Source organism: Acomys russatus, chromosome 16 (assembly GCF_903995435.1).
Source record: "Acomys russatus chromosome 16, mAcoRus1.1, whole genome shotgun sequence".
NCBI lineage: Eukaryota > Metazoa > Chordata > Mammalia > Rodentia > Muridae > Acomys > Acomys russatus.
The window spans coordinates 42,915,693-42,939,212 of record NC_067152.1 but is presented as its reverse complement, the minus strand read 5'-3'; the positions used below and the strand labels follow the sequence as shown (position 1 = coordinate 42,939,212).

Here is a 23,520-nt window from a genome sequence, read left to right as displayed (position 1 = left end):
ATGGCACCGAGACCCCAGAACTCGGGAGCTGGGGAGACTGCAGCACAGAGCCACATATCTGTGAGTCAGGGACCAAGTCCCTCCCACTCCCTTTCCACAGTGCCTTTACCCACTTACACCCTGACCTGGCTCCAACCCCGGAGCCTTTCTTCTCAGTGTTGTCTCTGGCGGTAGGTTGATTTGATCTACTGGTTATTCCTCACTCTCTGAGCCCCGGGTCAGTCTACCCCTAAGAATGTACTAGATTCTAGTAATTCCACGCATGCAGCCTGACGAGTAGCTCAGTCAGCAAAGCACCTGCCTTGCAAACATGAGGACCTGAGTTCAAATCTCAGAAGTCACGTTAAAAACCAGCTGTGGGTGACATGTGGTACAATCTCAGCATTGAGGACGCATACACAGGAGGATCCTCAGAGCTCGCTGGCCACCTGGCCTAAGTGACAAGTTCCAGGCTATTAAGAAACTCTCTCAGGGGGCTGGAGAGATGGCTCAGAGGTGAAGGACACTGACTGCTCTTCCACAAGTCATGAGTTCAATTCCCAGCAACCACATGATGGCTCACAACCATCTATAATGTGATCTGATGCCCTCCTCTGACCTGCAGATGTACATGCAGGCAGAGCACTGTATACATAATAATAATAAATAAATAAATCTTTCAAAACGAAAAAGAAAGAAACTCTCTCTCAGAGGGCTGGAGAGATGGCTCAGAGGTTAAGAGCACTGTTTGCTCTTCCAAAGGTCCTAAGTTCAATTCCCAGCAACCACATGGTGGCTCACAGCCATCTATGGTAAGATCTGGTACCCTCTTCTGGCATGCAGGAGTTACATGCAGGTAGAACACTATACACATAATAAATAAATACTAAAAAAGAAGAAATGAAATTCTGTCTCAGAGCATAAGGTGCCTGAGGAACAATAACCAAAGCTGTCCTTTGGGCTTCTATGTGTGCACACACAGAGATAGACATCACATCTCCTGCTCAAAACCACATGACAGGCAATGCTGAAGGAATCCTAAGTGGCCAGGTGTTGTGCTGTCCTCTCTTCATTGTAAGCCACAAACCCAGGCCGGTGCTGTAGAGGGAAAAGACAGTCCATGGAAGAGGTGAAAGTACTGACAAGATATATCAAATAAGGAACTAACAACCAGCACATATAAAGAACCACCTCAATTCATCAACAAGCAATCTGACACCAGCACATATAAAGAACCACCTCAATTCAACAACAAGCAATCTGACACCAGCATATATAAAGAACCACCTCAATTCAACAACAAGCAATCTGACACCAGCATATATAAAGAACCACCTCAATTCAACAACAAGCAACCTAACACCAGCATATACAAAGAAATACCCCAACTCAAGAACAAGCAACCTGACTCAAAAATGGGCAAAGAACCTGGTATGATGGCACACATTTATAATCCCAGCACTTGATAGGTGGAGGCAAGAGGATCAGTATTCAAGGCCATCTCAGCTACATAGCCATAACTAGTGCAACACTGGGCACAGGGTGAATGGTGTCCCCACCACCCCCACTCCTGCACCCTCACACTCCCGTGTCCCTACCACCCCCTATCCCCAACACCCCCACATCCCCATACCTCAACACTCCCACATAGTAATATCTCTGAAAAAAGGCTCTTAGGCCAACAATATGGCTCACCTACTAAAGGTGCTTGCCACCAAGCCTGATGACCTAAGTTTGAACCCTGTACCAAATAGTGGAAGAAGAGACCTGACCATCTCAACCCTAACCCTAACCTGTGTCACAGCCAGCGCACACAAACACAAATAAATGCATAAATAGAACAATTTTTAGTTTTGGAAAGGGAAAAAAAAAAAAAAAAGGAAAGGCTTTCTGCAGATATAAGGTGGTGACTTAAGATGTGATCATTCAGGGCTGGAGAGATAGCTCGGAGGTTAAGAGCACTGGCTGCTCCTCCAGAGGTCCTGAGTTCAATTCCCAGCAACCACATGGTGGCTCACGACCATCTATAAGATCTGGTGCCCTCTTCTGGCCTGCAGGCAAAACACTGATACATAATAAATAAATCTTAAAAGGAGAGAGAGAGAGAGAGATGATCATTCCAGCTGTCCTGAGCCCTTAAATATCCTCACTTTTTAAAAGGCAGAGGGAGATCCGAGAGAGAAGGGTCAGGAGACAGCAGAGGCAGAAGCTGGGGTGACATGACTGCAAGCCAAGGAACGCTGAGGCGGCTGTGGCCACCAGGAGCCAGGAGAGGACTGGGCCAAAAGCTTCTTGGACTTAACCCGGCAGGGTCTGCTTCTGCGTTCTGACCTCCGGAGCAAACCAAAGTCACGTGTCAATCACCACAGGAGATGTTGGGCCAGCCCCAGAGGTGGGAGATGAGGAGAAACAAAGCAGAAGACTTATGGGCACTGAGGCTGGGGTACAGCCTCTAGGGAGCCCTGATTTGCCTGCCTGTCCTGTGGCAGGGAAGAGCTGGGACCCCGGTGGCCCACTATACAAAACAGATTCCAGCCAGGAGCACAAATCCAATGCCAGGGAGGTTGGACCCTTCCGGAGCCCCAAGAGTAGACTCCTTAGTGGGCAATGCCATCCATATCCCCTGACCATGACTGGCCCACTGGCCTAGGCATTCTTACCCTCCCTGCTTTCTTGAGGACTGGCTGAGCGGAAACTTCCCTTCTTAGAGAGTCTCTCTCTCTCTCTCTCTCTCTCTCTCTCTCTCTCTTCCCCACCCCGCCCCTTGCTGAAACACAAACGCTTGGAACAAGATAAAACTGCTTAATTTCTAAAAGCCACAAAACCAATCCAGAGCAACGAAAAAAGAAACCACGCCGACCCTTGGCTGGAGAAGCGGCATTCCGTGCCTCTGAGGCCTGTCCCTGCTCAGTGACTCATGCCAGCCCTGCTGAGGAGTCTGAAGCATTTGCCTGGGGGAATCTCTGAGAGCCCAAGAAGACGACCCTAAGCCAGCCTCACAAGGCAGGAGAGCTGGGGCAGGGGGAGGGACGGGGCTGAGCTTGGCCCCAACTAGGGTAAGACCACACCCTCTGTCACACCTCCTGGACAGCAGGGCTGGACACTTTTCAGCCACCAGCCCTGGGGGCAGCCAGCCAGCGGGGTCTCCATCCACTCGAGCACACATGTGCACCCCTAGTTCACTGCCTACTGAAGTGAGGATGGAAGCAAGTTGTCACAGCATCTGACACTGGGACAAAAAGGCAGGTTCCAGTACACCCAGCTGGAAGTCGGGAGCCAACCAAAGGCACACCAAGAACTCAGAAGCCCACTGAGTGGGGAGGGACTCAGCCTCACCCTGCAGATTAGGAAACTGAGGACTAGCCACACAGCTATCTGCTCAAGGCCACCCCTAGGGGTCAGGAAAAGAACTTTACTTCCCCAGGGACTGGGGTTAGGATTAGGGCTACCACTGACCCCACTTAATTAACCTGGGGTGGGAACACACTGGGAAAGTGGCGGGGATTTTCCTCTTCTCTCCTAGTCTGGCCATTTACAGCTGAGGTTTTGGGGGAGAAGTTTTGTAAATCTCCACCCAAATGGAGGTTTCCTAAAGAGTCATTCATGCCCAGCATGGTGGCCTGTGCCCGTACCCCACTTATCCAGAGGCTAAAGCAGGGTGATCGTGAGTTCGAGACCAGCCTGGGGCACGTAGCAAGACTACACCTCAAAATGAGAAAAGAAAAAAAAAACCCAACAATGTATATAGCTGGGAGCATAGCAGTTGTGGGTACCTGCTTAGCATGATTGGGGTCTTGGATTCCATTTACGGTCCCCCCAAAAAGGGAGGGAGGAAAGAGAGGACCGATCTTTGGCCTGGCCCATCCTGAGAGAAGCTCCCATCTGGGGATGTAGCTCACTAGTAGACTGCTTCCTGAGCTATCGCCAGCATCACAGGAACCTGTGACAGCTTTGCAATCCCAGCACCCCGCAATAGAGAGAGGAAGACCAGAGCTCAGTATCATCCAGGGCTACACAGTGAAGCTGAGGCCAAGTGACTTGCCTCAAAACTAGTGAAAAGAGAAGGCCTCGCTCTGGTCTAGCGCCGTGCTGTCCTTGGCTGAGGGCACCAGTGATGGCTGGGTGGTGAAGGCCAGGATCCATGGCTCTCAAAGGCTGCTTTGTTCAAGTGTATAAAAATCTCTGGTCAGCCCATGAGGCTCCAAGCTTTCACCCTTGGGTCTCAAGGGAGCCACCTCCTCCTTATGCCAGGCTCTCAAATACCCTGCTGTCATCCACCTGGGCTGGGCCTTGCCATCCACAGAATGAAGGCTGGGCTGAGGGTATGTGGCTCAGTGGTTGAGGAGGCCCTGAATCCACAACCCAGCACAGTCACACAAACAAATGCTGGCCCCTACCAGCCAGCCACTAAAAGAACTGTCTTACAGCTGGTGGCATTGGAGGTGTCAGGGCCAGGCTGTCTGGGAGTGGGGGTGGGGTCACAGCACCACCTGTCCAAGCCTCAGAAGCAGCTGCTAGCATCCCCTGCCATGTCGCCCCTACAAACTGGGCACAGAAAACGTCGCCCCTATACCTATGACCTCCATCTAGTCATGACACCAAGCCCACCACAGATATGTGTTTCCTCCCAGGGCTTCTGAGGTGCCCAGCAGAGTCACAGGACACACTACCACCAGCCAGGCACCAGGTGGCTGCCTCTCGGTGAATGCCTGGCCAGCTTTGATGTCATGTCAGAAATCACAGTAATTCCAGGATTGGTGGCCAACAGGCCATCCCCCTGGGATGCATCTTTCTTCCTTCCCTTTGGCTTTTTAGGGACCCCGGCCCTGTGCACGCACTCAGAGGCAACCAATAGCCCAGGGCCAATGACACCTTTGGGTGCGGTTCTGCCTCATCATGACCAAGGACTAGTTTAGACTAAGGGTTACAGTCCTAAAATTCCCTAGCCACAATGTCCTGCAGCCACTGACTGAGACGGCACCCACAGCAGAACAGACAGTAGTGACCTCTGACACGGCTGGTCCCAGCAGGAACTGAGAAGCTTAACCTGAGAACGACTTGGCTGGGGTGACTGAGGAAAGCCTTGAACTGTTTACACCCCTGCTTGGTCTATACTGGATCCAAGGGGGCTGCAGGAGTGCATGGCTACATGTATGCTCACAAACGTGCACTCAGGCCCATGAACACACACACATGCGTGCACACATATACACACACGTGAGCACGCACATACACACGCACGTGCGCACACCTACACACGCACATGTGCACACGCGCGCGCGCGCGCGCACACACACACACACACACACACACACACACACATACGAGGGTACACATGTGTGCGTATACCTCCTCCAAGCACTGGAGCCACCACCTCTATAATCAGCTGCCCGAGAGGCCCAGCAAGGCTATTTCAGGAGACCAAGGCCAGATGATGGACAAACAAGCGCGGCTGCCTCAGCCCTGGGGCAGGCATCCCCACCACCCAGCCACCTTTCCCAAGTTTCTGAACTCACAGTGGTCACAGACATAAAAGTGGCACACCGGAAAATGAAAGAGAAAACAGCACAGGAGGAGAAGAGCCCAGTTTAAATAAAAGCCAGACACGGCAGGCAGGCAGGCAGGCAGGGCTTAGACTGGGAAGCGGCATTCCAGCTCACCGACGTGGAATAGTCAGCAGAAAAAGGAAATATTTCTGTAAAAGTAGCTAAACGTGACCTTGGATGCTCACTTCCCAAAGCCAACAGCAAAGCCACACCAGTTGGATCTGGGTCGGGGTCAAGGATGGTAGACTTGAGACATGGAGGGCTGTGGCCTACCTGTGATGCGGTCTCTCTCCATTCCTCCGGATGTATTTACAGCAGGCAGCTGGGGTGCCGGTGTCCCCCCGAGCAGAGGGGTCCTCCTCCCCTTTCTCACCCTGTCGCCCTCCCTCTCTCTGCCTCCTCCTCTCCTCCTCCTTCTCCTCTTCCTCTAAAAACACTCTTTGTCTGGTCTAATTTCTTCAATCTGTTGCAATCACGAACAGATCCAAATTACCACATTTCCATGTGTTGGTCATATGTCCCTGCTCCGAACTGAAGTAGCATTGTCTCTGCCACACAGGGGCGAACAGGGAGTAAAGGAGAGGAATTTAAAAAGTAAGTTGGAAGGAAGGAGCCTCGATGGGATCCTACTGCGTCCCTGGTCCTCTCCCTGCGCGCGGGAGCAGCTGCCTGGCCTTCAGTGCCGTGGCCTCAGCCGTCCAGCGTCCAGCGTGCAGCTTCCGGCAGCACCTCCTCTCTCCGCCCCCTCCAGTCCCCGCCGCTGGAGTCTGGCTGCTCCCTTTTAATATCCACTTGGAGATGCCTAACTTAGGCTCTTGGAAACCGACTCTCAGAGTCAAATTCCTGGCTACTTCCAAAGTCTTTTATTTTCCTCTCGCCCAGCGATGCTGCGATTTTCTTTGGGTTTTAAACGTTTAAAAAGACTATTTCCTGCGTGCCTGCCTCACCTTACTCTGCGGGTTCTCAACACCCCCTCCTTCCCACACACACACACCCCGACCTAACTGGGCAGGCAGTGGTCACCTCCCAGACAGGAGGATACCTGCCCAAAAAGAAACCCTAAGAAGTGCCTCCTGTCCTCTCAGCCTGTACATCAGAGGGACAGGCCGTCCCCACCCCAGGCTCCCAAGAGGCTGAGCTGGCTGGAGGCTTCCTGGAAGATTCCCACCCCATACACATGAGTCAGTAAGTCTCAGCCGTCCCTAGGGAGGGAACACGTCCTCTGGCTGCTATTTCCCCAGACTCAGCGGCTCTTTCGAGAACATGGCTGCCCCCCCCCCCCGGGGGTGGGCGGAGAGGGGGAGGAGGTTCCCGCTCTATTTCCTGGTGAGCACCTGGTCCAGGAGCTACTCACCTGGCGGGAGGGGGGGGGGCGGACACACACGACCCTCAGCACCTGCTTAGAGCACTGGCTGGGTTGATAGGCTCAACAGTAGGAGGGCTGCGGGGGAAGGGCCCCAGGGAGAGGAGCATCCTTGTACCAAAAGGTCACTCAAACCTGGTGGAAAGAGGGGGCTTTGCTGTGTAGTCTCTGCTTAAAGAAAAGTGTGTATTTGTGTCAGGGCTAAGGTCTGCTTCTGTAAGAACAATATCTTTTTTTCCCCCTTCTCCATTAATTAATTAATTAATTTTACCTCCTGCTCATAGCCCCCTCCTCTGCTCCCAGTAACCCCACCTCCACATAGCCCTCCCCAAGGCTCTTTATGCTATTGGGTTTTTGTTGGTATTTTGAGACCGGGACTGGAGCTCTACGTAAACCAGGCTGGCCTTGAACTTCTGAAGATCCTCACGGTTTTCACCTAAAACGCCAGGATTACAGGCTTGTGTCACCTTGCCCGGCTCAGACTTACAGTCTCTCTAGAAAAAGAGAGAGCAAGCCTGGGAAAGCGCTCCTGCCTGGCCAAATATCACAGCCTTTAGACAAACCACACACTGTGCTTAGCTCTCCAAGGTGCCCTGATACACATTCTTTGTTCACTGGTCCCTTGGAGAGCAGATCCTTCATAGCCCGTAGCCAGAGCACCCCCAACCTAAGACGCCATTCCAGGCCCCTCCCCCTCCTTGCCTGGGGCGAGACCCCGATGCTCTTCCCTAGACAGCAAGGCATCTTCTTGTGGGAGTGTGCAGATCATTTCTAGCCTCCTGGGAGACCTCAAGTGGCATGTCCCTGCCAGGGAGCCTGGAGTAGAGCCCCAAAGGGCAACCTATGCCGTGAGAGAGTCAGGGACAGCCTTAGAGGGGGGAGACTGGTTGACAAAGAGCTGCTGGATACTCCCCTAAGACGTCAGTCACATCCATAATGGAGGCGCTGTTAGAGACGGTACTTTACAAGAAGGGAAGCATTTCAAGATGAGATCCTTTTGGGCTACCTCAGTGATCCAGGACAAGGACCTTCAAAAAAATCAAGCCAATGCCAGGCATGGTAGCACACACCTTAGGCAGAGGCAGAGGCAGATCTCTGGGAGTTCGAGGCCAGCCTGACCTCAGACTGAGTTCCAGGACGGCTAGAGCTACACAAGAAACCACTGTCTGGGGCAGAGCAGGAGAGTCAAGCCAGTCAACATACCAGCACGGAGGGGGGAGGGGCTCATGATCCCCCCCCCCACCTCCTCTATGGACATTTGATGGCTTCTAGGGATGGGAGAGCCAGGGTTATTTTTTTTTAAAGGGTGCAGCTCCTGGTAGGCCAACCATGTGCCAGTGGGTGGTCCCACGCACAGAGGTATGTGGGCAGCAAAAAATAGAGTTGATGGGTCATTTAGTAAAAAAGGAGAGGAGAATACATGAAGTTGGCAGGGCAGGAGGGTGGGGGTGTCTGGGAGGTGTTAAGGGGAGGAAATGGGGGTGAATAGATCTAAACACATGTTATAAACCTCTCAAAGAATTAGTAAAAATTTGTATTTTTCCCAACATAATACTTTTATTAGTTACTTGGGAATTTTGTATAATGCACCACCACAATCGCACTCTCTTCCCATCTCTCCCAGGTCCACGTTTGTGCCCCTTTCCCATTCCCAATAAAACCCACCAGGTCTAGTTTGTGTTGTCCATTGACTTACTGGAGTATGGACAAACTCCCAGTGGCCAGCCCCTTACAGACAACCAGGACCCCATCCCCCACCTCAGAGCTGCACTTCAGCGGCTTTCATCATGATTTTAAGGACTCTCTTCAATGGTTTCCTGTCTGCCCTGTTTCCAGGGGGCGGGGCACCAGGGGTGTTTTAAAAAGATGGAGTTTGACACACATAGGGAAGGAGGTGAGGCTAGATCAAAGACAGTCAAAGACGCAAGGTTGGGACCATGTGGCGACAAGCCAAGGAACACTTGGAGTCTCACAGGTGGCAGAGGTAGGCAAGGAGCTCCCTGTAAGCCTCTCTAAGGTACAGCCCGGCATCTCCACAGCAATGCTAAGTGCACTTGTGGCCCCAGGGCTGAGAGAATACATTTGTATTGCTTAACCCCAGCAGGCTGTGGTAGCTTCTCCTGTCAGCTGGGGAACCCAAGGCAGGTGTCCTACACAGACCAAAATCAGCAAGGCTGCCACTTACTGAGCAGCAAGGGCCAAATTCCATCCAAAACAGTCAGACCAATCAAGAGGAGGAAGTCACCCATGGCCTGGGGCTTTTACTTACCTTTTTTTTTTCCTCCTCTCCTCTTTCCCCGACTTTTTTTGAAATACGGTCTTAGATAGCTCAGGCTAGCCTCCTGCAAAGGGTAATTCTGAACATCGTGGATTGGTTTTGTTTTTTTTCAAGACAGGGTTTCTCTGTGTAGCCTTGGCCATCCTGGACTCACTTTGTAGACCAGGCTGCTTGAACTCACAGCGATCCTCTGCCTCTGCCTCCCTGAGTGCTGGGATTAAAGGCATGCACCACTGCATGTGGCTGCTTTATTTTTTTAGTTTACGTATTCAAGTGTATTCTCTAGATGTAGATATGTGTACCGTGTATGTGCCTTGTGCCTAAGCAGGCCAGGAGATGACGCTGGATCCCCTGGAACTGGAGTTATAGGTGCTTGTGAGGTGCCATGTGGCTGCTGGGAATTGAACCAGGGTCCTCTGCAAGAGCAGCAAGTGCTCTTACCCACTGAGCCATTGCTCCAGCCCCCAACTTGAACTCCTCATCCTCTGGCTCCTGCCTCCCAAGTGCTGAGATTACAAGTGTGCTCTGCCAGGCCTGGCTTTATTTACTCTCTCTCTTGACTTTGAAAAAGATACTCCTTGATGGTTTTTCTGCTTATAAATAAAATGTCTGTTCATTCTATCACATTTAGTAAGTACGAAAAAAAAAAAAAAAGTAGGCACAAGTAGTTTCACCCACATGAGACTCCCCAGGCCCAACTCCTAAGGCAGTAGGACAACCAGAACCATGTGAGAAGCCACGCACACCAGTGGCCCAGGATCGCAAACAGCAAGGGGCTGGCGCCTCCTGCAGACACCAGACTGTACATGCCCTAGGCATCACGCTGAGGTCTCTGTAGTCTCTGGGACCCTCAGCTTTTGAGGACCTAGTTTGTCTCAAGGTCTGTTTCCTCGCCATGCCTGAAAGTCTAAGTACTCTAGCCGAAGTAGGGGAATAATTTGAAACCAAAACCCTGGCAGTAGCAGACGGTTCAGATGGAACCTGCATTACTCATCGGAAGAGGCTGCAGAGAGCAAGGGGTGAGTGGCAGGGCAAGCCCTGCTACAAGAGCCAAGAAACCCATTGCCCACAGTATGTGTGTAGGCTTGAGTGACATCTTGCCAGCCACTCGCGCCCCTCCGCTCCTGGGGAAGGCAAGGGTCTGTGGTGGTTATACTTGGGAAACATGGAGCCTGTGCGGGCTAGCTTGGTTCCGAAGCTTTTCCAACCTGGACAAGGTTTGCCCTTCAAGGCAGGACATGAAGCTCTGAGGCTCCCGGCTGTGCCAGCCCAAAGCCCCAGTTCCCACCCCAGCCTGCAGTTAGGACACAACTATCATTGACCCTTTCTAGTCCTCAGGTCAGTGTCCTGGCCCTCAGCTGCCACTGACCCACATCCGTGACCTGGCCACCATGGCCATGTTCTCTGTGAGGTCACTCACAGGCTCACAACCCCTCCAAGCTGCAGAGGGGGCTCGCTGGGCACAAACCCACTTAAAGAGAAGCAGCTGGGGACCACAACAGAGTCAGGAACTGTTAACTGTGTGGGGCTCAGACATTACCTCCTCTGCTGGAAGCCTGCCAGGATTGCTTCCTCCCTCTGTCCCGTCCCAGACAACCCTGCCCCTGCAGCTCTCTTGGTGTGACTTTTTCTCCTGAGTGGACCTTCGGGATCCCGAATTAAGAGTGTCTACACTTATGGAGCCACAGGAAATGGTACAGGTGACTTCACAGAGTAACCAGGAGCTGGGACCATGGATCACTAGTGCTTTCCCAGCACCATCCTACGGCATGCCCAGTTAAGATGCCACCATGCCATCCTGGCTCCTTAGACTCCCTGTGGGGGTCACACATCTGTCCCCAGCACTGGTTGGGGTGGGGGGAAAATAGCAGACGTGGCCAGGCAACCTGAGCTACTGAGGTGACCAGGAGACCCAAGGAAAAACAGAAAAGGAAGAATACCCTCCATATGACTGTGACCCAGGAAAAGCAGTTTTGAGGGCTCCTCAGGGCTAGGTCTGCTCCCTGGGGAAGGTTCTGTGAGGAGGTAGGAAGAAGGAATTCCTGAAGGAAGGATGCTACACTCTCTGTCACTTGCCATGTCCCCTCCCTCAGGGCAGAGACCCAGGAATACCCACACCCAACCTATGAGGCCCTACAAATGAACACTTTAAAAAATGACCTTTGGGAAACTAGCATAATAGCTCAGCCAATAAAACGCTTGTCCTCCAAGCCTGAGGACCTGAGTTCAAGCCCCACCACCCACGTGAAAAGGCCTGCACGGTGGTGCACACCTCTTACCCCAGTGCTGGGGAGGCACAGGCAGGAAGGTCCCTGGGGCTCACTGGGCAGCCTGCCTAGGCTAACTGGTTAGGCCAGGACAGTGAAAGACTGTCTCAGAAAGACAAAGAAAACAAAAGTAGTGGACACCTGAGAAATGATAGCCAAGGTTATCACCTGGGCTCCACATGTACAAGCAGATATACGCATGCACGCGCACGCGCGCACACACACACACACACACACACACACAGACATACACAGTTATATACACACATAGAAACACACACATACACATACATACACACATACACACATGAACACACACAAATACATCCTTAGATATACACACATACTCTTGTGCACCCCACACACACATAGGCGTACACACACATATATACATACATACATACATGCACACACACACATATATACATACATACATGCACACACATACACACATATACACACATACATACACATATATAAACTCACACACATACATGTGAATTTCCTATGTCAAGTGTGGTGACACACACTTACACACTTGTAACCTCAGCCTTTGAGAAGCAGAGGCAGGAGGATTACAGTAAATTTGAGCCCAGCTCGGTCTGTATAGTGAGTTTTAGATCAGCTGGGGCTACATAGTGAGGGTCTAGGCAAAAAATAAATAGTAAATAAGTAAACTACTTTCACTTCCCGATCCCTTAAGTCCATGTCCCTGAATTAGAAACAAAGGCAGCCAGGCTGCTGCCTCGGAACTGGCCCGGCCACCCTGGCTACTGTACCTGCCAACTGAGTGGGCAGCCGGAAGAGGCCCTGGCTGGGCTGCAGTGGCTTCCATGGCCAGCTGCTTCCAGCCTGGGGCCGCAGCATTCCTATCTAGAAGCTTCTCTCAGCTTTTCATTGTACCTCAAGATCCGCCTTCCTGAGTAAACATAGGCCAGCTTCTCTGTGCATGGGTGGGGTGGGGTGAGGATGGAGGGTGAGGGGTGGGTGGGGCGTCTGTGGCAGGGTTTACAGAGCACACCACCTGAACTTGCCACACTGGTACCCTTCCAGGGGGAGAAGTAGCCCATGCTCAGCCATGCTCCCCCAAGCCCTAACACTCTCACTGCCCTCCCCCCCAACCCCCCTAAGCCCTAACACTCTCACTGCTCTCCCCCCTACCCGGCTGCAGCCAAAACACAGCAGGAACTGAAGGAGAAGTAGGGTGGAGGTACAGCCCAGGAGTCTTCCATTTCCTGGCGGGAATCCTGCACTCTACTTGCTCAGTAGGCACCCCGTAAACTTTTGCTGGATCAAGGGTGAATTGGGAGAAGGCGACGTGCAGCCGGCCCAAACCAGCGTCTCCCGAAAGCGATGAAGATACACTCCGTCTGCCTGGCTTGGCATGGGAGAGACACATGCTGCACGCTCATGGTGCAATGCACGCAGCAAATGTCATACACATAATTTCTTAAAACAGTTATAGGCTGGACGGAGGGCTCAGCAGTTAAAGCACACACTCTGCTGAGTTTGGGTTCCGGCACCCACTTCGGGCAGCTCACAGGCACCTATAGCTCCAGCTCCAGGGGATCTGATGCCCTCTGCTAGCCTCCATAGTACTTTCCCTCACATACCCACTTGCCCTGCCCCACGCCACATGCACATAAGTAAACATTTCTTTAAGTAGTCCTAAATGCCTAGTAGGAAGCAAACCCAGTTTCCTCCCCCTCCTCCCATATCCCTTCTCCCTCAGAAGACAAGCAGCTACTTCTTGGCCAAAGCAAAAGAAGTCTGCTATTTCTGTTTTAAACTGGCTCTTTCACCAGTGCCACCTGCTTCTTCTATCAAGTCCGGTCCAACACTGCCTGCCATGTGCCCCTCACACAGGGGCAGCCTGCTAACTAGACATGACAGGCAGGGCCAGCCAGCGTCACTCTGGATCTTAGTCGGAACCAGCAGGACAGGGAAACTGTTTTCAAGAGAGCATCTCCAGAGGTAAAGAAAGCAAGCTAGCCTAGGGAACGGTCACTAGTCAGGGAGGCCAGGGGGCTGGGTGAGGTGGGGTGGGGGCGGCGAGAGGAGGTGAGGGGAGGGCTGAAGGACAAGGCCGGATGCTGTGCTGAGTGCTGAGTTTGTGGTGAGGGTAGAAAACAAAGGCAATTCAAGTGGGGAGTGTACACTGTGCGCACGTACGTGTGCTCTCTTGAGCACATGCATGTGAACATGTGGTGGTGGGCAGACCATAGCCTGGTCCCTGGCACAGAGACAGGACTTGGTAAATATCCCGGAACTCAGCTATGCATGGCAAACACCTGCAAGAAGAAGAAGAGCAAGGCACAGCAGGTCTGAGGAGACAGTGGAGGTCATAGATGTCTCATCCAGGGCCACCAGAGGGAAGAGAGACAAGGATTGACCTGTGTGGGGTGAAGAGGTGGAGGCCAAGGTCTGTGTGAGACTGGTGGGCTTGAGGACCTGGGTGGGTGGTGCCTAGGTTGCGTTTTGCTGACTTGACAAAACTAGACCTATCCGCTTTAGAAAATGTCTCTGTCATACTGTGTGGAATTTCCTTGATTAATGACTGATGTGGGAGGGCTCAGATCACGTGGGTGGTACCATCTTTGGGCAGGTGGTCCCGGGTGGTATGAGAAAGCAGGCTGAGTGAGCTAGTGAGCAGCATTCTCCATGGGCCCTGCTACTGTTCCTGCCTTCCCCCGTGATAGGCTGGTCTGTGAGGTAAAATAAACTCTTTGCTCCCTGTGCTGCTTTCGGCTGTGGTGTTTATCACAGCAACAGAAACCTATCTAAGACGGGCAATAAAGGTGAGACATGGAAGAGAAGCTGGACCGGTGGATCAGAGCAGAAGGGCTGAGCCAGGGATGTCCACAGGAGCCCAGAGGCAAGGCCCCCTGCCACCTCTTCCTCTATCAGCACCCTGCATGTGGCATATTTGTTAACATGACCTGGGACAGGTTCACCGCTGTCAACACTTACACCCACAGTAGCTCCTCCCACCAAGACAGCAGGATACACAGCCCCGAGGAAACAACAGGACACACAGAACAGGCCCCACTTCTCTGGAACCTACTATGGACGGCAGCAGCTAGGCAATTAGTTACAGATGAGAGTCTCGGTTTAAACCAAGGAGGCTTCCCTAATGGGGTGTGTGTAGGAGGGGTAAGTAAGGGACCAATGGGAGCCTGGGGCCCAAGCCAGGGAAGGTAGGGCAGAGAAGCTGGGGGGGTGCTGGGGGGTGCTGGGGGGTGCTGGGGGGTGCTGGGGGGGTGCTTTTCCCATCTTCTTACATCAGTGTCCCCACACTGTATTCCAGGGGACTCTTGCGGGAAGGGCATCTATCCAGGACAGGCAGAGAGTGTTTGAATCTCTCTGTATCAGAGACCGGCAATGGGACACTTCACACAGGCACCCAAGATCAAAGAAAGCCATGCTTTCTGGAAGACACCGTGGGAGGGCTGTGCTGGCCTCTTCTCAGGCCACGCTTGGCTTATGGCTGTGGTGCTCTAGTCTCTGGCCCTGACTTCACCTTCATGTGGCTTCTCCTCTAGTTCTGAGGACAGGACTGGGACTTGGCAGCTCTGGATGACCTCATCTCAAGGCCATTAGCATCTTAGAGATGAGCCCATGGTGGGATGGGGACAAAGCCACAGACCTCAGAGGTGACTGGAAGGCAGAAACGGCCCCATACACACACCAGATGTCGCAATGGCACAGAATGCTCCAGGGATTCTGGGCTGGAGGTACAGAAGCTCAGAGTCAGCCCAGGAAATACTGTGTGAGCCGTGGGAACCAGGGCAAAGGTCGACCAAGGCTGTGGTCTGCCCAGACAGAATGCTTGAGGCATAGGAAGGGGGCAAGTGTGGGAGAACAGAGTGGAAAACCACTGGGAACGGTACAGTGGCAATGTCCATCCCACCCTCCCCCTAAGACGAGCTTTCCCAGCAGGGTCAGTAGCAGAGAAAGCCCGACAGGCCGAGGGGGAACACACTTCTGGCTTCCATTAGGAATAGGTGAGTCAAAACCACGAGGAAGGATTTCCATGGTCCAACCTAAACCCTAAACGCTGTGAGATGAGCAGACCGACAACAATTATGTGGCGCTTGTAGTAGATGGGGGAGGGGGATAAATAGATTGTTCAGAAACAAAACCGTAGATATCCCAAATTCAGGACTAGATCCCAGGTCCTCAGTCATTCCAGCTCTCTGAAGGCTTGGCTAGCCTGCAGCATCTCTGCTAGAGGTGGCTGTGGGCAACCCTGCGTTTCGTTATCTCGCTCCTCATGTTATGTATATATAAAACCTATCAACTGTGCCGTTTTGTCGAGGCAGGGGTCTCAGGTAACCCAGGCTATCCTTGAACTCACTGTGCAGATAAGGATGGTTTTGAACTCTTGATCTTTCTGCTTCTACCTCCCAAATGCTGAGACAAGAGCCACGGACCGACACAGTCAGCTAGGTTTCAGGTGTTTTGCTGATTTTTGTTTTTGAGACATTGCAGCCCACGCTAGCCTGGAAACTAGCTTTGTAGCCAACCTAAGGCAATTCTCCCTCTTGGACTCCCAAGTACAGGGATTATTGGGTGTGAACCACCATGCCCACTTTTTTAAAAAGTTAAAAGGCTCAGTATTGAGCTTTGGGCTAGTATGCACAAGGCTCTAGGTTCAATTCCTAGTACCACAAAAATAAAAGAAAGAAAGAAGGAAAGAAGGAAGGCAGGAAGGAAGGAAGCACAAAGCTTTGTTGTGGGTGTCATCTGAGCTAAGGGACTGTGGCTCGCACCCTGAATGGTAACTTCTGCCCAGGCCTAAACAGCTTGGAAAGAACAGAAAGTGGACCTGCCTGTCATAGACCTCATTTCTCCCTAGGGACAGGAGCTAGGAGTCCTAGACAGGAGACCATGTGACCAAAGTTGGGAGGAGGACAAGGGCAAAGAGAACCCCTCCTGGGGTCACGGCAAACAGGAGGCAGGCCTTAGATAAGATGAAAAGAATAGGAACAGATGCCCCATGGGAGCAGACAGAGGCCTTGGGGGAAGACTGTGTGTGTCAGCAGGCAGACCCCATGCAAACCTAGATCACTGCTTACAGCTTTGGGCTCCTGAAAATTATGCCTTAGGCTTCCAAGCTGAGCAAGCCCAGGCTGCCAAGTGCTGACGGCACAGAACTGGCTGGCCTGAGTCTAGGCAGGCAACGGCAGAAGGAGACCTCATGCATGTAGTCCAAGGTACCAGCTCTCCAAGACATGAACCCCCAAATGCTGCCCATCTCCAGCCCTTTGGGTCAAGGCTGGCCAACAAGAAGGAAGAGGAGAGGCAGAGCCGAGGCAAAGCAAGGGGCCCTAAGCACAAGGCACCCACACCACACAACCAGTGGCAGGGATGGCTAGTGGTTAGTGGGTCTCGTGGCTATGGTGGGCAGGATGCGTCTTAAGCTTGAGTGCTGAATCGCTCAGCAGCCCAACCACCGCCAGCTAGGGCATCACCCTCCTCTGCCGACACCCAGGCTCACCACACATGGCACCCCATAGCACGCTGGCATACCATCCACGTCACCCACATGCTAAACCCGGCACTGCATTGGCACACCATTCATGTCATGTACATGCCCAGTACCACTATCCATGCCATACACATGATACACCCAATACCACTCCTAACGTCACCATTGCTCCCTATAAGGAGCCAGTCAACCTAGGCCAGGCCACGCACCAAAGATGGAGCTAGTAGAATTGACACTGCCTTAGGGATGCTTAGAATTCTAGAGCCTTGGGCAGCCCTGGTTGGTCCCGAATGGTCCATATTCATAGCTACAAATTACATACCAAGCTATGTAGAATTTAATAGAAAATAAATTCTGTGCAAACCAATGAGCAATACAGTATAAAGAATCTGTTTCAGCGGCCAACAGGCAAGTGTGGCTCATGGCCACCCACCCCACAGTCCAGAGCTAGACTGTCCTGTCAGCAAAGTGTTCCTCGGGACAGGGCAGGGCTAGAGAGTAGTGGGCCCGGGAGATCGGATGCCCTTGTCCCGGAAGGCTCCCTTCCCAGAAGGAGTCCTCCTGTGAGGTTGAGACTGGAGAGCTTGACTCTCACCATGATCCTGATGACAATATGTCACTCACTGTGGGTTTCCTTTGACATCCAGTGACGTCTGCCACCCCTGTCCACAGTAACGACCACTCTACCCCACGTGTCTCCTGTTCGTCCTAGCTGGAGTCCAACACACATAGATAAACAAAAGTTTATCATCTGCTATGGAAGTGAGTCCTTTCATCTCTGGCAGTCAACATCCTCCCCAAAACAAAGATCACCAGAAGAAATGCACGTCCCCAGTCCGGCACTAGAAGGATCACCAGAGGCCACCAGAGGACTCTGGGGATATGGAGAAGCTTGTAATGGGGCCTGAAGATGCCTGGCAGAAGACACAGAGGCCCTGCTGTGGGCATTAAGGGAGGGAGGCAGCCCCTCATGCTTGCCCCTACTGGACCCTGTGGTTGGCAGAGCCTCCTGAAAGCTTTGGAAAGGGACGTGTTTGTCTCCTCTCCTCCAACAGCTACTGGGGAAATTCTGAACACTTGAAGGAAGCAGAAAGAGCAGGGCAAGACACCCCCACCCCGTACCAACAGCGCACTGACAGAGCTGTCCACAGGTGCTGAGTGGGCCACAGTCAAAGACCTTTCATGGTTCACTCGCACTGCAAATAAGGTCACCCTGTTCTGTCCACCTCCTTACTTCTCTATCCTGCGCCTTAAGGTGACTATGTGCAGAAGTGGACATCCTCTCATCATAGGCAGGACACCACAGCAGGGGGCTCTACCTACTCAGGCAAGGCAGGTAGGAAGTCAGGTCTCAAAGGCAGCCAAGACACAAGCTCCTTACCTGGCCCTGTGGGATCTGCGAGCCTCCGGAGGCGGCCGCTGGAGGTCCGTGTGACTCCTAAAGACAGAAACAAAAGGAGAAGGTCGCACAAGGCCACTAGGCTTTCCCTCCTGGTGGGTGGCTAACATGGGTGTGCCCTCACTTCTGCACCTGCCAAGGGTTGAAGAACCAAATAAACCCAGACAGGTGTGGGTCCTGTTTCTCAGAGTGATGACAGCCACCCACCTGGATGCTTCACACAACTGTCACAGGACCCATTGTGCAGATAAGAGAACTGAGTCTCAAAAGGGCTGGGTAACCTGCCTGGGGCCACACAGGAACCAGATGCTGAATCCGCAGTGAGAGTCCAAGTCTGGGTTCACAGCACTGCTGATGAAGAGGGGCCATCTCTCTCCATAGCACTCACCAGGACTTACCTCTGAAGACCCACACCTGACTAATAGGGTATGCCCCCCCAGATGACACAAAGACCAGAAGCCCCACCTAAGGCTAGGTAGATTGGACTGCGTTGAGGGTTGGTGGGACAGAACTGCTTGCTCACGCGCGCTCTCTCTCTCTCTCCCTGCCCCAAGAGGGAACACAGGCGGAGTCTGGATCAGCTTAGTCTTGTGCCACACTGCCTCCAACCACATGTGCCCCTTGGCTGGCGCTGCCTTGTTGGAGAGGCTCGTAGCGGGCAAGTCCTAACTTGAGGAGTTTGCGAGGTGCTAAGCTGAGCACACCCCATGGGCTGCCAAGAGGAGCAGACCCAGAACCCACAGGCAGGTCATGGTGTTTAGGGAGTGCCCCTCTTAAATGCCACACAACCATCCTTCAACAAGTCACAAGGGCACCCCAGCCTAGGCCAGAGAGGCTCTCTCCCCCATCCCCAAAAGCAAGGTGATCACCTAGGCTAGGCCTGGACAATTCCCTGTGTCCTCCACTGTCTGGTCCACATCTTAGCTATTAGTCAAAGGGAAGAGACTCCTGTACTCTTACACTCATCCATCCGTCCATCCATCCTTTCAACCACTCACCTACTTAGGTAGGAAGAGGGATGTGGTGAATAGAAGGGCAAGTAGATGGGTGGATGGATGACCGGATGGATGGGGGATGGGTAGGGGGATAAATGAACAGGTACATGGGGTTTGTGAGGAGCCAGTGTCTGTTTGCTGGTACTGACACACATTTCTGGACCAGGAGTGTGACTCAGGTGAGCTTCCCAGGGTCGTAGAGAAGGAGTACAGACAGGCTTTCTCCTGAGTATGCTGAAGGGACAGGACAGTGTAGATACCCCAATAGTAGCAGCCCACCCACACCTGATGAGGTACATTGCATCTACGGATGCCTATGGTCACCACCATTGCCCCCACCCGACCCCCAGGTCCCAGCGCCGTGTATACAGTCAAGGAACTCCTAGGAGGCACAGCTGTCCAGAACCACTTAGTACAAGTGAACAGCAACTGTGTCCCCAAGTCCACTGTGTCCCCGAGATTGGAGGGGGGTGAGGAACAGCCTACAAGAAAAGGCGGCATTGAACGTTCCTGTGGCCTGAGTCACTTCCAGATGAGATGGCTTTGTAGGGATTCTGGGGACAGAGGGTGCCCTGTCCTTCCTCCAGGCAGCTAAACACTCACACCCACTACCTGCCCTCTGGTTTCAGACAAAAATGCAAGTAAAAGAAGATCTGAGTGAGTTAAAGAACCCTAGGCATCTGATCCCTTCTCCCCAAACCCAACTGGAAAGACAGTACGTGTTGTGGGTTTCTGGGGCAAAGATTTTATTTTCTTTACACTATTTATTTTTCTGACTTCCTATAACAGCTTCCATGCCAGGCAGCTCTGCCAGAGAATCTGCAGAGGAGCCCATGGGCTAGAAGGGGCTGAGGGTCCCCTGCATCCTGGGCTTAGGCGTGGTGCTGGGAAGAGCCCCAGACCAGGAATGGCTCTATGCATGTGCTTGGACCTCCTCCCACAGGCCCGTGTCCAAGGCAGCCAAGGACCGTGATCCAGCCGAGAATTGAGTTATTTTTATGTGACTTTAAAATAAAGAAGATCCAGAAGGAGAGGCACATGTGAAGCCCTGCCGCCCGGAGTCAGCTCAGAGTCAGGGCTCAGGCCGCCCGCCCGGAGTCAGCTCGGAGTCAGGGCTCAGGCCGCCCAGAGTCAGCTCAGAGTCAGGGCTCAGGCCGCCCGCCCGGAGTCAGCTCGGAGTCAGGGCTGAGGCCACCTGGAGTCAACTCAGAGTCAGGGCTGAGGCCTGGTTGCAGATTAGACCTCAGGGGCACTGGCTGTGACTTCATCCGATTATAGCTTCCAGGTCAGAGTCTTCCTCTGGGCTATTAAGGCTTAGTGACAGCCAGGCTGTGGTGGCGCACGCCTTTAATCCCAGCACTTGGGAGGCAGAGGCAGGTGGAACCCTGTGAGTTCGAGGGCAGCCTGGTCTACAAAGTGAGTCCAGGACAGCCAAGGCTACACAGAGAAACCCTATCTCAAAAAAACAAAAACAAAACAAAACAAAACAAAACAAAAAACCACAAAAACCAACAACAAAAATAAAATAAAATATGAGATGCTTCACTAAATCTGAATTTCAGATGTGAGGCAAACCATTTTTCAGGTAAGTATATGCCATAAGCTTGCTGTGTCGTTCTCATAGTAAACACTGATTCTTCATGTGTGTGCACATGTACTTGTGGAAGTCAGGGGACTACCGCATACCGAGGGAGCCTTCCGCCTTGTTTTTAGAGATGGGATCTCTCACTGGGACTAGGGAGCTCCCCAGTGAACCCCAGAATTGACCTGTCTCTGCCTCCCCAGCACCAGGACCGCAGACATGGGTGGTACGGGCGATGGATTCAGGCATGGGCGGTGCGGGCGGTGGATGCAGGCATGGGCGGTGCGGGCGGTGGATGCAGGCATGGGCGGTGCGGGCGGTGGATGCACGCATGGGCGGTGCGGGCGGTGGATGCAGGCATGGGCGGTGCGGGCGGTGGATGCACGCATGGGCGGTACGGGCGGTGGATGCAGGCATGGGCGGTGCGGGCGGTGGATGCAGGCATGGGCGGTGCGGGCGGTGGATGCACGCATGGGCGGTGCGGGCGGTGGATGCACGCATGGGCGGTGCGGGCGGTGGATGCAGGCATGGGCGGTGCGGGCGGTGGATGCAGGTCTTCATGCTTGTGTGCCAAACACTTTACTGACTGCGCCAAGACCCCGGGTCTAAGCATTCCAATCCTCAAGATTTCCATCTTAACCAATCAGAGGGTGTGGCAGGTTGGTGGCTGACAGATGAGAACAAACACAAAACTGCTTCTTCACTTTTGACTCAGCAATACCTGGCCTTTAGTGGCCCAAAGGCAGACGCCACCAAGGAAGGAGGTGAAATGCTGGCGTCTGCCTGTCAATACTGAATTGTCCAGGCCAGCCTTGCTCTGGAGCCTTCGTGCCCCATGCAATGACTGGCTAAGAGCTACAAAGTTAGAAGTCAGCCAGGGAGCCTTCTCAGAAAGCCTCTGTCCCCAGAAGCTCATTGGAACACAACAAGTAATCCTCGGCAAAGACCAGAAGTCCCTAAAGCCAGCCTGGGGGCTGGTGTGTGTCACCCCGGAGCACCCAAAGTGGCAGAGGGTATTGGAATACTGGAGGCCACTGACTGAAGGAGAGATGGCCAAGTAGAAAGGCCAGTACCAGGTGAGTCCAGCCAGCTCCCGGCTCCTGTGACCAGCTCCCCCCACCCAGGGCATCCAGAGTCCCTGAGGTACATTCACACCCCAGGCAAGAACCTCTGCTCTGGGGGCGGGCAACGGCATCTTTCTCGGTCATCAAGGTCCACTTCAAAGCACCTGTGGTGGCTGTGACGCAAGCTCCCCTGAAGGGCTGAGGGGTCCTGTCATCCCAGGAGCACCGTTATAAATGGTCCAGTCCACTGAACAGCTGAGGTCCTCATGACAGTGACCTTCCAGCTGCCAGACTCCAAGAAGCACAATAGAGGGAGGTCTGCCTCAGGGGAAGCTTGCTGCTGCTATCAAGTTGCAGTTAACTCTGCAGTGTCTTAAAGCAATATGCAAATTGGTAATATGCAAGTTATCCAAGTGCAAGATGGATGAAGGATGACCTAAGGATGTTCCTCATAGTTAAGCTAGGCTTGGTGACACATGCCTGTGTCCCCACACTCAGAAGGCTGAGGCTGGAGGATCGCCATGAGTTAAAGGCTAGTCTGGGCTATGTGGGAAAAAGGACCAGCATGCTGGCACTTGCCTTTTAATCCCAGTACTCAGAAGGCCCAGACAGGAAGCCTCTGAGTTTGAGGTCAGCCTGGTCTACAGAGTGAGATCCTGTCTCTAAAAAAAAAATACTAATTTTTTTTTTAAATTTCATCATCTTAACAACCATTCCCCATGCCCTTTCATACTCAGCCCTTCTAACTATCTCCAGCTCCTGTCAACTGGTGAACTGTTTTATGTCTATAATGTTGGTTTTTCCAGAATGTTCCATTGTGCAAAACATAGCTTTCGGAGGATGCCTTCTTTCAATAAAATAAAAGCATTTGAGAGAGCCAGAACTCTGTTCTTATGTATCACTGAATAATCCCAACATTTTGTTTATCTATATACCAGTGGGGGACAGCTGAGTTATTTCTAGTTTTTGTCAATAATGAAAGGCTGCCATAAACACTTATATATAAGTGAGCGTTTATACAAACAATTTTATTCCCATGGGTAAGTACCCACAAGTAGGATTGCTGACTCTATAGTTTTGATCTTCCAGTTTTTAGGGTTGTTTTTTTGTTTGTTTGTTTGTTTTCTGGTTTTTCAAGACAGGACTTTTCTGTCTTGAAATCCTGGAACTTACTCTGTGGACCAGGCTGGCCTCGAACTCACAGAGATCCACCTGCCTTTGCCCTTTGAGTGCTGGGATCAAAAGTGTGAGGCACCACTGCGTTGCCCAGCCCTCTGCCACCAAAATAAAGCAAGATCCAAACCATGGGTGCTCAATAAATGCACTCAATACTAAACACTAGAACTCTGTCCCAGAGGTTCACTCCTGACCTGCTCTGGCAGGACTGAGACCCTCACAGCATGACTGCACCTCAGGTACTACTCAAGCGGCTCTGAGCCCCCAGCTCCACCTCCCCCACAGTTCAGGAGACCAGAAGTATTAGATCACATGCAGCTGGAGCTGGTTTCCAGCAAAGCCTCTTTTTTTTGGTTTGTTTTGAGTCAGGGTTTCTCTGT

At 52.5% G+C, this 23,520-nt stretch overlaps 1 protein-coding gene across 1 annotated transcript in view; it reads right to left on the bottom strand.

Annotated features, from left to right (window-relative positions):
- Nucleotides 1-23,520, bottom strand: part of Septin9 (septin 9) — a 164,530-nt gene that overhangs the window by 127,224 nt on the left and 13,786 nt on the right. The window contains exon 2 of the mRNA XM_051159121.1: nucleotides 18,306-18,362. Coding sequence (XP_051015078.1) covers nucleotides 18,306-18,362 — 57 coding nt within the window. The remainder of the gene's footprint in view (nucleotides 1-18,305; nucleotides 18,363-23,520) is intronic.